The sequence below is a fragment of the Phaenicophaeus curvirostris genome, unplaced genomic scaffold (genome assembly GCF_032191515.1).
Source record: "Phaenicophaeus curvirostris isolate KB17595 unplaced genomic scaffold, BPBGC_Pcur_1.0 scaffold_111, whole genome shotgun sequence".
NCBI classification, from domain to species: domain Eukaryota; kingdom Metazoa; phylum Chordata; class Aves; order Cuculiformes; family Cuculidae; genus Phaenicophaeus; species Phaenicophaeus curvirostris.
Window position 1 is genome coordinate 29517 of NW_027206732.1, and position 13513 is coordinate 43029.

The window sequence follows — 13513 nt, forward strand, 5'->3', positions numbered from 1 at the left end:
AATGTTCTAAAAATGATCTTGCACCCAAGGAACGCAAAGAGAGCAGCTTGGGTTAAGTATTGGGTTTTCGCCCCATTGCTGGCATTTCAGCCCTGCTTTTCCATCTGGACCCTGTTAATTTTAGAATGCCAGATGCTGCATGATGCAAAAGGCATAGGGTACCTGCAGGGATTTCCAGAGCAAGCTCAAATATGTTGATGGAGCAAGAGTGTCTTTGGAAGAAGGACCCTGTTAAGCTTGATGGAACAAAACTGTGGGATGAGGAGGCAAGAATTCAGTACACACAACCAAGTGCATAGAGAATTGTGACATTGTTTCAATAAGTGTTTCAAAATATTTAACCACTACCTTTTGCCTTGCCTGTTGATAGCAGTGGGAAAGTACCGAAACACTATGTTAGCAGTAAATAGGTGCATGGTCTGTTGATTGGTTTATAGGTATACGCTAACAATTGCGATTGGACATAAGTTTTAGAGTTACTATATTATTTGTATTGAGAAAAATATAAAAGGAGTCGAGTTGAGAATAAAGTCTTGCTGCCCAGAATTAGTCCATGCAATTGCAATATGCAACAAATGGTGCCCTCTATGTGAGGCCTGTAGGCTGGCTGCTGATCCGGTTGCATTGTCCAGTTGGACTCTAGGGATTCACTGCTCAGAGGAAGCGGATTTTGTGCACGAACATCAATACCTTTTGAAAGGAGAGAGATAAGCAGCTGGGAACTATGGGGTCACATCTGACAAAGGAACAAAAAGGTGCCTTAGTAGTTTTTTTATAAAATCCTGAAACAACATAGGAAGAAAGTAGGTCAGGAAGACTTACAAAAAACTCTTGCCTGGGCACCTAGGAATGATCTGTCTATAAATATTAAAAATGCTTATGACCCAGAGAAGTGAGATCAAATCAGGGTCTGACTATGGGGAAGTGCTACTTGCAGTGACAATGCAGCTGCCAATTTATTGCCATGTTGGCAAGTCGTATTTGAGACTTAAAAATAGCACAAGGGACTGCAGGAAAATACAGAGGATGGGGCAATGGCTCCTACAGTCCCGTCAGCTCCTCTATTGACTCAGTTGCCCTTACTGAACTCTGTAGTGAAGCCAAAAGCACATCTTGCTCCTAATACCTCTGCAGTATTACAGCCCAATAATTTCGATGAGGATCTGGATGATCCTTTCGATCCAGGTCCTATTGATCCAGGAAAAGAACCTGATTTATATCTCCCGGACCTGCATGATAAACTGGCATTCATGAAGAAAGGTGCTAGACAAGCAGGAGACATAGGAATACTAAAAGTTTTTCCTGTGATTTATTTACACAATATTTATATTTACACAAACATTAAGCAGGCAGACGATACCACCGCTAGAGAAATTTTGCTTAAACAATTAGCCATACAGAATGCAAACGCAGACTGTCAGGAAGTTTGACTGTCTTTAAAGAATAGAAACCCATCACACTGCAATTCAGCTCATCCCTAGGGCAGCTGAGGGCCCCTTAGGAACTGAGACTCAGTGCACAGTTAATTGGATGATCATCAGACACAAAGCAAGGGTCGTTTGTTTTACCGGGATTGACTGCTGCAGAACAAAGGGAAACGGCACAAGAAGCCAAACATCAAATTGTGCAAGCAGCATCAGCTGCAGGATTAAAAATTGCAGAAGACAAAATACAAGAAACTTCACCTTGGAGATATTTAGGATGGAAAATCTCTGACCACCTGAATCAATGACCACCACTGACTCTGCGAATGGACATAAAAACTTTCATCTTCAAAAACTTGTAGGGATCATCAACTAGGTTCACCTTTTCTCAGGGATATCTACAGAAGATTTACATCCCCTTTTTAAACTTTTAGAGGGGGATTACAGGCTTAACATCCCCAAGGACACTTACTCTTCCCACACAAGCTGCCCTTAAACAGTTGTTGAAAAATTAACCACTCAGGCTGTTCAAAGATGAAAATTGAATCATCCTATTAATCTTTTTGGTTTTTATTCAAGCTTTCAACTTTATTGCCTGTTAGCACAATGGATACCACAGGATGCAGATCCATTAGTAATTTTAGAATGGATATTTTTATCCTATAACTTTGGAAAAACTGTCACCACTGCTATTGATAAAATTCCAGTGGTCATTCAAAAGGGGAGGAAATGCTTGGATGTTTTTAGATGGCACAGAGCCTGATATTAGTTATTTACCACTTGACAGTAAACAATTAACCTCATTGACTCACCAATCTTTTGTTTTTCAGTGTGCCTTGACAGATTATACTGGACAGATAAGCATTCACTTTCCAGGTCACAGTCCTACAGTCCTTGGAATTGTCTCTCTCTGTTTCCTGTTTCTCATTTAAGCTTTACTCCAATACCTGATGCTTTCATGGTATTTACTGATGGTTCAGGTAAAAGGGGGGGTGCTGTGATAGCTTGGAAAAATGATGAAGGACAGTGGGTAAATGACATAGATGCTGTCACAGGTTCAGCACAACTAGTGAAGCTATCAGCAGTCATTCATGTCTGTACACAATGGCCCACTGCAATCAACATTATAACAGACTCTGCGTATGTTGCAGGATTAGTGTCTAGATTAGAACGCTCCTTTTTTAAAGGAGGTATCAACCAAAAATTTATTTGCGCTTTATTGAACAAAAGAACTTGCCCATATTTTATTCAACATGTATGGTCACAACCGTCTTTATCAGGACCTATTAGCGAAGGTAATGCTCAGGCAGACAGCCTTGCAGGAGATGCAATTCTGCAAAATCGTTTTGCGCAAGCACGATTATCACATGACTTTTATCACCAGAATGCCAAAGCATTGCAAAAGACATTTCAATTAACTCAAGAGCAAGCTAAACAAATCATATAGTCATGCCCAGACTGTCAACAACTTTTACCAGTACCTTCCACTGGAGCGAACCCTCAAGGTCTTTTTGCACTTGAAATTTGGCAAACAGATATAACACATATTCCTGAATATGGTAAATATAAATATGTCCATGCTTCTGTTTATACTTTTTCTTGTTGTATTTATGCACCGGTACAAACCAGTGAGAAAACTAGAGATGTATGTAGACTGTGTGGCTTAAAAGAATACCACAAGTAGGATTATTTTGTTTAATGATTTTTACTTGTATTTTGGTTTGTATTCCATGCTTGCTGAAAATGATGCAAAGTTTAATAGACTGTGTGTTGAAACAAGTATTCTTTATAAACACAGAAGGAGGAGATGTGAGGGCTTTCAGAGCAAGCTCAAATATGTCAATGGAGCGAGAGCAGTTTTGGGAGAAGGATGCTTGATGAAACAAAACTGTGGGATGAGAAAGCAAGAATTCAGTACACACAACCAAGTGCACTGAATATTGCAACACTGCTTAGATAAGTGTTTCAAAATACGTAACTGCTAGCTTTTGCCTTGCCTGTTGATAGCAGTTGGAAAGTACTGAAACGCTATGTTAACAGTAAATAGGCACATGATCTGTTAGTTGATTGGTTTATAGGCATACACTAACAATTGTTTTAGAGTTATTGTATGATTTGCATTAAGAAGAATATAAAAGGAATCGGGCTGAGAATAAAGTTGTCTCGCTCTGCATCCCAGTATGAATCTATGCTTTTCAAGATGCAACATTACTTATCCCAAAGAAACCTTTGGCTTAAAGGCAGCTGGGACAATGCAGGTTTCAGACAATTACAAGTGTCATCCCTCACTTTGAAACTCCTGTCATGAAAACAACAAAAAATCATTATAACAGGCTCTCCAAACCATATCCATCATTTCTAACAGGAACAGCTGCTCTCAAAGCATTCCTCTTATCATCTCCCTGTGTCTGCCACTGAACAGCAACACTCCAGAGCAAATCAGGCAGCAGGATCCACATGACATTGGATTTCCTTTGGTGTAAAGCTCTGGCTTTGCAGAGGAGAGCTTGCACATAGGTCTGGGGGGTTCTACTGAACAGCCAGACAATGTTTTCCCACCAGAGTGGCCCAGTTCACAGCCCTAACTCCTCCTAAGCTTTGGAAACATTCAAAATGTTTTCTTCTAAAAATAAATGAAAAAAAGGGAAACTGATGATGTGGGGAAGGATGGGATAGGAGGCACCTCTAGTAATGCTGCACTGTTCATCTGGTGCCAGACAAGCCAAGGAGAGCTGGGTAAACTAAATGCATTTTCTCTCACAGCCTGTCAAGTCACCTCAAAATTTTACTTCACCTATAAATAATAATCTAGAAATATCAGACTCATGAGCAAGGAAAAATCCAAGTTATTTAATAGCTTAGATGCCTCTGGCTATGCAGGCCTCCATGGCAGAACATCACAGTGTAAGCACACCCACCCCTTTCAAGTATCCCATGTGCCCCTGCTTTGAGAGACATCTGTGCAGCTGCCTGCTAACAAGGTGCTTGTCCTCTGAGTCTCACACCAATGTGCACACTGTTCAGCGTTCTGGCCCAAACCTCATGTTTTGGCTTCTATGAACCCTGGACAAGCACACAAGAGTGTCAGAACACCTATGTTCTGTGCTGCAGAAGAGGGCTAATGTCATACAGCAAGGTCCCCAGTGCTTCATCTGATGTAACAGGTACAAATTGCCACACCAGCTCTCATCATGGAAGCCACAGTTCTGACCCAGGTGGTTTGCAAAGAAATCTGCTTCAAGCACACTGTGACAGAGGAGAGATGCTTTCTCCTCTTCAGTCACTGTCCTTCCCCCATGCCCGAGACAAAAGCTTCAGGCCATGGTGCAAGGGGGAATGATAACCCAGAGCATCCTCCCAACATGAATATCATCACATCCTTTACATTGCCATCACTTTAACACTGCTTTTACTACCTTCCACCTGCCTGTGAAACAAGGTCTAGCAGCAGCAACTTGCTCCACTCTGGAATGGCTCTAAAGAGCAATACTGCTTGTCAGTTGCTGCTGCTTAGCTTGCACAATCAAATGGAGCTGTCTCTTTGCAATGGTTGTGTTCAAATCCCATAGGAATGCTAACAGTTTGCCCTGGAGGAGAACTTCCATAGGCACAAACTGCAAAACCTGCTGGGGCAAATCCATGTCTAGTAAGGAGCACATTCGCTTATTCAGATGCCACAGGTATTCAGCAATAGGATTTGGAAGGCCTTGGAAACCGACACATAGCAAAGTGGCACCAGTCCTTAGAGGCTCATGGGAAGTTGGACAAGCAAACGTGATGCACCGGAAACAGCAGTGCAGGATAAAGACCAGGCCAGCTGTGAAGCGTGTAAAACAAGAGAGAATAGGCAATATCAGTGCATCTCCCACTGTAAGCTGATTCAGCGAATGCAGAACACACTCCAAAAGCTGCTGCTGGTACTGCGGTTCTCCATCATAAAGCAAAGAGAAACTGAAGGTCAACAGGGTGGCTGACTCCAGGAGCTTTATTTCCATACTGGGTTGGCTTCCAGTATCACAGAGGGATGGGAAGTCCACCACAAGGCACCTGAACTGGTCACTACATCTTTCATTTAAGACTTCCTGATGACACCTGGAAAGGTCAGCCACTTCTGCCAATATCATTTCCCCAGGAAGAACTTCACAAGAGTGACAAGTCTGCAGCATTTGCCTGCTTTTCAGGCTCCCCCCAGCTAATTCCTTCATAGCTTCATTAAGATTTTCCAAGACTTGACCATCACAAAATGGAGAACATTTTACCACTGGTAGTCTTTTTCCTTCCAGAATGTACCACAAACTACACTCAAGGTCAGAAGACGATTGTTCCAGGATGCATGTATTACCAGCATTATTTAAACTATGCTCCTCTGCCCAGTGATTAAAATAGCCCTTTGCCAATTTATCATTCCATGTTAGGGTTTCCAGCAGCTTCCTTTCATTGTACGTACTAAAATATTTGTTTCTTTGCCTAAACCATTTCACATTCGTGCTGCAACCAGTCTGAGACTTCTTGACAAGCCAGTTACTTCTGGCAATGGGTTTCATACGAAATCTCTCCATGAAGAACTCTACTGCACAGTCTCTTAACTTGTTCAGTTTTTTCTGCTCTGCTTCTTCCATGTGCTCAAAGAGACGGATGTTCTCAGAGATAGTCTCTACCTGGCACTCGTGGAAGAACATGCAACACTCCTCATGTATTTTAAGAAAAGATTCTGGTAGTGTATGCTGGGGAAAAAGCGCCTTGTTGACCATTTCTGTTCCAAAGTTCTGCATCATCCTAGAAAGCAGCAGATGAATGCTTTCTCCACCCATGTAACGAAGACAAATCACGTAGGCTTCTGAGTTTCCAGCTTTGCTAGTGGCTGGCTTAAAGACATGGATCTCCTCAAAGGAGCAGTTGAGTAGAAAGAGCAGATTGGCAGAACTGTGTTCAAACAGCGTGAACATCTTCAGAACAAAGGACCCTCCTGTGCCCAGGATCATTAACGCAGTGACTGTTTCACAGTACTGGAGAGGGGAGACGAGTGCCTCCTGTTCACCTGGATTTCCCTGGCAATCCAAACTGCCATCAGCGGTTACCAAGTGAATTGTTGCCTTGTTACCTACAAAGTCCTGAAGTCCTGTCAGATGCTTCAATGTCATCACATCACCAGTATTATCTGGGCCAAAGTACCAACAAGGTAGAGTGTTTGCTATGAGACGGTCATCAGCGATCATCATCAGAGTGTCATTTGCCTCGTGGTATGGGTTTAGGGTATTGGCCACCCAGTGCCAGTTGCAAGGGACATGGTGGGATTTCAGGTAGTGATTGAGGCTGGCTATAAAAGCTCCAGGAGCTTCACAGAGGTGGACAGAACTCAGTTCTCCAGCTTGAAGAGCTTGTTCAGGGAGAAGAGGGAAACTGCAGAGGATCTCATGAAACTTGCACCATGCCTGGGTACACAGCTCTGCGTTCACAGCTTTCTTCACATGAGGAATTATTTTCCCTGCTTTATTGGTAAATGAGGTGTGCTGATGCCATGCGTCCAGGTTCTTATCACTCAGTTGATTCTTCACTTCATTCATCGAGTCTTTCAGAGCCAGGAGGGAGCTGAATTCCTTGTGGTCATATCTGAAGGCGTCTCCAGGATCTGGTAGCTGCCATTCATTATTCACTGGCTTAGTGTAAGTAAATTTCTTTGCAAAGAGCTTTTCAATTTCAGAAAGAATGTCAGGGCTGAACTTTTCAAGGTTTGCAGTCTGATCGGTGTAAGGCTGCTTACATTTGTTCATTCTTGGATTAATTCACAACCTGGAGAACAGCAAGGGAGAATAAACAATGTCACTCCAATTGCAACGTATATAAATAAGCAAAGCCTTTTAAATTAAAACTTCTCCTGCTTAAGCTCTGTATTCTAGACTGAGAAACACTCCACAGAATTACATACCAATAAGGACAATGAACAAGGGCTGGTCTGAATAAGGCTCTTTGGAAGGCACGAGGCTCACAGGGTCAACTGCCTTTTGTGCTGTTCCCAGAGAAAGTGAAGAGTTGGCTGCTTTGGCTCTCGTTGACCCCTGGAAGACTCTGCTTACTGCAGAGCTCTGAACACTCCCCTGTCAGTCTCTCCTGGTCACAAAAGAACCACAGAATCACTAGGTTGGAAAAGACCCACTGGATCATCGAGTCCAACCATTCCCATCAAACCCATGCCCCTCAGCACCGCTTCCACCCGTCTTTTAAACACCTCCAGGGAAGGTGACTCAACCACCTCCCTGGGCAGCCTCTGCCAGGGCCCAATAACCCTTTCTGTGAAAAATTTTTTCCTTATGTTGAGCCTGAACCTCCCCTGGTGCAGCTTGTCCTGTCCCCTGTTACTTGGGAGAAGAGCCCAGCTCCCTCCTCTCCACAACGTCCTACCAGGTAGTTGTAGAGAGCAATAAGGTCTCCCCTCAGCCTCCTCTTCTCCAGATTAAACAACCCCAACTCTCTCATCCGCTCCTCAAGAGAATATACCACAGGCTGTACAGAGTGGCCCAGAATTTTTTTCACTTGCTTATGACAGCATTTATCAGAGTTTAAACTATGAGCCGGGGGAGCCGTGAGCCGCGACAGACAGCTGCACCAGGGAACAGAGTGGTTCCTCCTCTTTTCTCCTAACTTGCTCAACTTCTGCAAAAGGCAGCGTTTGGCTGGAGAGGCCCGTGCCCTGCACCTCTGGCTGGAGGGACCCTGGCCTGCAGGCCAAACCCCTCTGCGCTCAGCTCGCGGCTCATGCCCGGCCACCATCACTCCTTACGACCAGCTTTCCCTACAGGAAAAACGGGGACAAACCACAGAATCATAGAATCACAGAATAACCAGGTTGGAAGAGACCCACCGGATCATCGAGTCCAACCGTTCCTACCAAACACTAAACCATGTCCCTCAGCACCTCGTCCACCCGTGCCTTAAACCTCTCCAGGGAAGGTGAATCAACCCCCTCCCTGGGCAGCCTGTTCCAGTGCCCAATGACCCTTTCTGTGAAGAATTTTTTCCTAATGTCCAGCCTGAACCACCCCTGGCGGAGCTTGAGGACATGACCAAACCCCAAGCAACAAGAGATTTTCTTGCATCTGTGGTCAAGGATGTTTTGTGAGAAAAATACTTGTATCAAAGTCACCACAACAAACGGGAAACCCCTCAGCAGAGCATTGAAACCACCCCCAAACCGCCCTACTCCTGCAGAACACGAAGAGCTGAGGCGCTACAGAACAGCTCAGCGCGGAAAAGTCAGGGAACGAAACCGAGAGAACTGACAAACTTCGGAAGCAAACAGAATAGAACAGGGCCAAGCGAAACACTTCCTCGCCGCCTCCAACCCGCGCGGCGCCTCCCCCCGCCCAGGCCTCCCCGCCCCGGGTTCGCCTCCCGCGGGGCCGCGGCGGCACCCGACCTCCCGGCCCCCCGCCCCGCCAGGCCCCGACCGCCCCGCTCTCACCCCGCGGCGACGCAGGCGCCCCGGCTCCGCCCGCCGCCCCGGCTCCGCCCGCCGCCCCGGCGGTGGCTCTTGAGCGCAGCTGCTCGGAGGCCGACTGGGGGGGTTTGTCTGCGATCCGGAGCAGCTGCCGCGCGGAGGGAGCCTGAGGGGGCCGGGGTTGTTCAGCCTGCAGAAGGCTGCGGGGAGAACTTAGAGCAGCTTCCAGCGCTGAAAGGGGCTCCAGGAAAGCTGGGGAGGGGCTCTGGATCAGAGAGTGCAGGGACATGACGAGAGGAAGGGTTTTGAGCTGAAAGAGGAGAGACTGAGAGGAGATCTGAGGAAGAAATGTTTTGCTGTGAGGGTGGGGAGGCCCCGGCCCAGGTTGCCCAGAGCAGGGGTGGCTGCCCCATCCCTGGAGGGGTTCAAGGCCAGGGTGGATGGGGCTTGGAGCCCCTGATCCAGCGGGAGGTGTCCCTACGCATGGCAGGGGTGGAACCGGATGGACTTTAAGATCCCTTCTGCCGCAAATTGTTCCTTAATTCTATGATCTGCTCGCACCCGTAGGGGAGTTACACCTGGGGTGCAGCACCATAAAGGTGTGGGATATCTGCCCTGCAGAGGCAGCTGCAGCCGACCAGGCAGTGGAGGCAAATGTCATCACCTCCCACCTCTGTGATGCCACCTCTCAGCACAGCTCCTCAGGCCAGCCTCCAGAGTCAGCAGGATGCTACTCAGGCTTTGGCCTTTTTAACCCACAGGCATCCACGTAGCAGATGCTTAAGAAAACTCCTGCACTTGGCTGAGGCTGTCCCTGTGCTTTAGCCCTGCTTCCTGAAGGTTCTGCTCTTGCTGCCACAGCCTGTTGAGACAGGGATAGGAGATGGAAGAGCCGCAACTCTTCTTAGCTCTTAACACCAACTAGTGTTTGACCTATGGAGTGCAGTCCACCTGCTAGATACAGAGAATGGACAGAATCATAGTACGGTTTGGGTTGGAAGGGACCTTAAAATGCACTCAGTTCTAACCCCCTGCCATGGGCAGGAACACCTCCCGCTGGACCAGGGGCTCCAAGCCCCATCCACCCTGGCCTTGAACCCACCCAGACATGGGGCTGCCACTACTGCTCTGGGCAACCTGGGCCAGGGCCTCCCCACCCTCATTGTGAAGAATTTCTTCCTAATGTCTGATTCTAAATCTTCCCCCTCTTAACTTAAAGCCATTCTCCCTTGTTCTGTCACTCCATGCCCTTGTAAAGCTCACTCCCTTGTTCTGTCACTCCGTGCCCTTGTAAAAAGCCCATCATACTGACCCAGGAGCAGATGCTGTTCTCTCACCACAACACACACAAGCCAAAAAAACCCACCCACACCTACCTTGCCCAGGGTGATGGAGCAAGGAGCCAAGCCAACGAGTCCCCCTTTCCAGCTGTGGAGGTTCTGGGAGAACACAAACTCTTGCATCAGGATCTGGATCACACATTTGATTTGAGGTGTGTTACTCTGAGCCACAAACTCTCGCACCAGCCTGGGGCAGAGAAGAGGAAAGCATCCATGGGACTTTAGATTCTGCCAGATGGAAACACTCAAGTGCTCTGGTCCTTGTGGCCATCAGAAATGAATCTTCAGCCACAAATGCCAGAAAAAGTGGTACCAAACTGGGAATGCTGAAGGAACCCACAAGCAAAACCAGAGCTCTCTCCTCCTTTCTGCTCGCATCCTGCAGGAACTTGCTGCCCTCCTGCTGCTCCCAGCCTGCAGCCTTCTGTGCTGGTCATGAACACCCAGCCCAGGATGGACTCCTAGGGGCTTCCGCAGCAGGGCAATGTGCTTGCAAAGAAGTCATCAGGAGTGCTGATGGCTCCATAGGGAATTGTGGCCCACTTGCCAAGATTTTGGACTTTTCCATCCATCCACACATCACTTCAGTTGCTATTTCATAACTCAGATGAGCTCCTATGTATCACAAACAAAAAGCAGACAAGGTTTCTGCAGGCAATGCTCACTCCTCCCAAGCCCTGCGGCTGGTTACCCAGAGATTTAAAATGTCAGCCACACTGAAACCTGTAACTCTGCTCCAGCCAAGCAACTGCTTCCAAGGCCCAGATCGCAAAGCCTCCACCAGCAGCTATAGAGGCGCAAAGAGCTGTGCAGCCAGCTGTGTGGGCCATTCATCCCAGCTGGAACATTGGTGGTTCAGTGGTAGAATTCTCTCCTGCCACATGAGAGAGCCAGGTTTGATTCCTGGCCAATGCAGCAAACCTTGTCTCTTCCTTCTCCCCATCACTGGGAACCAGACATCTCAAAAATCTCAGCCTAAACAAGGATCTACACTCATTGATGAACGTGCAAAATCTTCAACTGCCCAGCTCCACAAAGGGCTTTTTGGCACTCTATTGAATCTCATGCTGCCCTCCCCAGCAGAGTGTTACCAGTCCATAACCTGCTCTACAAGCCAAGAAAATCCTTACAGAAGGCTTTAATGAACTTTTCCCCTCAAATGATTGCCACCAGCTCTATTCTCACCCTGCTCAAAGAACAGCAGCTGCCCCATTTCTTCCTGGATTCTTACAGCCCCTCCTTGCTCTCTCCACTTGGGAGACGAGTTCTCCAGCATCTACAGCCCACTCTGTTCTCACAGACTGCAGGAGGAACATGTGGAGCTCAAGCAGCAGGTGACAGGGTGACCTGTTACTGTCTGGATATAATATAAATGGAGCTTTGTCTGAACAGGAATAGCTTTGCAGATATCCATCAAGAGTTTAAAGGGCTGAATATGTAACTAAAAAAGCAAAAGGCACCCAAGAGCAACATGCAGCATCAGAGTCTGCAGGCAGCAGGAGCTGCTTCCACATTACCAGCTGGAGTACAAGGAGGTACCTGAGCTGAAAGGTAGCAAATCCCTCCTCATTCAGTGCCATAGCCATGGGAGAGTCTGCTGGTGCTGCGCTGCAACAGATTTAAACTGATTTAAATCCATGTTCCTGCAGAAAGGATTGGCCCTTGCTTTTCTCTTCCTTATACCTTTCCCAAATGAGCTTTCCAGTTCAATCAGCTCTACTGACTGATCCCAAAACCAGACTTTGGCTGGCATAAACCAAGCACAAAACCGTAATCCCGGGGCAGAATAAGTCATAGTGGGGTCATGATGATGGTTTTCTCCATCTGGAAATCGGCACAGTTGGTCACAGAGGGAACAGAAGAGGTGACTGTTGGGCAGAGTTCACAAAAGCAGAGCCAGCACGTTGGAAAGAAATAAAAGGTTCCTACTATGAGGGTAGCTGGGGCCTGGGGCCCTTGCCTGTCACTGTCCCTGCCCCCAGCACTGCGACCTAGGTGAGTGCCTATCATGGGCAGCCACAAGGGCTGCCCAAAAGTGCTGGCCAGGGACAACCCTTCACCCAAGGACCCAGAGACCTTACTGTTGGAGCTGGGGTTTAAGAGGGAACCCAGACACCATGGAACCTGCAAAAATGACCCCAATAGGGGCAGCAGAGAACATCTACAAGTGAGGATAGTCCAGCCGGGGACAAGCCAGTGTTAGTGGGAAGAACCCCAGACATGCATGACCACTGCAGCTCTGCTAGGCCAGGTTAGAGGGGCAGGATCCCTTGATGGGCTGATGATGGCCAGTTGAGCTCATGGTCAACAGTCCCTTGACAAAATGATCATGTATGAAATTGTTCTCTTTCATAGTTTTTTTCCTCAACCTCCCCCAGTTAATCTTTAACTAGCAAAGCCTCTCCTGGTTCACAGCTTAAATGACTTGATGTAAGGCTTCTAGGACACCCAAATTACTTAAAACCTCTTTCCCTATGTTTTGTCTGGATGCCTCTGTTCCTTTTCAATGGCCCAGCTTTGTTCAGATCAATGGGCTGACAAGGGTTTTCCACTAGGACTGTTGGAGACTTCACTAGTGTTACTTCTATTTCCTATTGAAAGACCTAAATTAAAAGCTTGCATGTGTTCAGCTTGCTACTGCTAACAGAAAGTAGGAACAAATTACTAGGGAATGAAATGGAGCATTTCAAATTATGCTCCCTAGTGGAGATGTTGCCAAAATTGTATAACAACAGTGCTTTCAAGGAAACTCGGTTAAAGGCTGGTAAGAGGAGCTGGCAGCAGCACAGCTCAGCCCATGTGTTTGTGTAGCATTTGTTACTGCTCTTATCATCATAAATGGACCAAACCTTTTCCTCTTATCTGCATCTTTGCCTCTCATAGGACCACGGAAAGAAACTAATTTATGAGCAGTATTTGACCCTTGGAGAACTCCATGCACCTAATTAAGGCCATTTTTTTCCACATAAAAAGGCCACTTTTCAGCAAAATTATTTAGTATGTGTTAATTTTAATGACATGAGCCAAGTGTCTTTTTGAGTGTGTTATCAAGATACAGCAATCATCAGCTGCTTAATAAATATTAGATTAAAGTCTGTGAAGGGAACTGACACAGATACCAGAAAAACAAAAATGAAAGAATGTTGCAAGACAGTAAGCTTCTCTCCTTGGGGAGCACCTTGGTGTTCTTTGGGCTAAAGGACATTTTCGAATGATGTTGGACATTGCTACACTGATATTATTTTTGACAATAGAAAAGTGTAACAACAGGGCAGTTTTCTGAATGCATACAGTGAAACCTCCACAGAGTTTAG

At 46.6% G+C, this 13513-nt stretch overlaps 1 protein-coding gene across 3 annotated transcripts; it reads right to left on the reverse strand.

The window, feature by feature from the left end:
• Positions 1-1292: 1292 nt before the first annotated feature.
• On the reverse strand, positions 1293-8901 carry LOC138734568 (cap-specific mRNA (nucleoside-2'-O-)-methyltransferase 2-like). Of its 3 annotated transcripts, none has more exons than XM_069882295.1 (2): positions 8884-8901; positions 1293-7214 (listed from the first exon to the last, which is right to left on the reverse strand). In XM_069882295.1, the coding sequence occupies exon 2, from the start codon at positions 7193-7195 to the stop codon at positions 4901-4903; it is 2295 nt and encodes a 764-aa protein (XP_069738396.1). In that variant the 5' UTR covers positions 7196-7214; positions 8884-8901; the 3' UTR covers positions 1293-4900. The 3 variants fall into 3 exon arrangements, with proteins under 3 accessions (XP_069738396.1, XP_069738395.1, XP_069738397.1); XM_069882294.1 differs by lacking the exon at positions 8884-8901 and adding an exon at positions 8492-8536; XM_069882296.1 differs by lacking the exon at positions 8884-8901 and adding an exon at positions 7351-7556.
• Positions 8902-13513: the final 4612 nt, after the last annotated feature.

What these genes read in the sequence shown, in the direction of transcription:
- LOC138734568 (XM_069882295.1), bottom strand. Translation starts at nt 7,195, where the DNA reads ATGAACAAATGTAAGCAGCCTTACACCGATCAGACTGCAAACCTTGAA.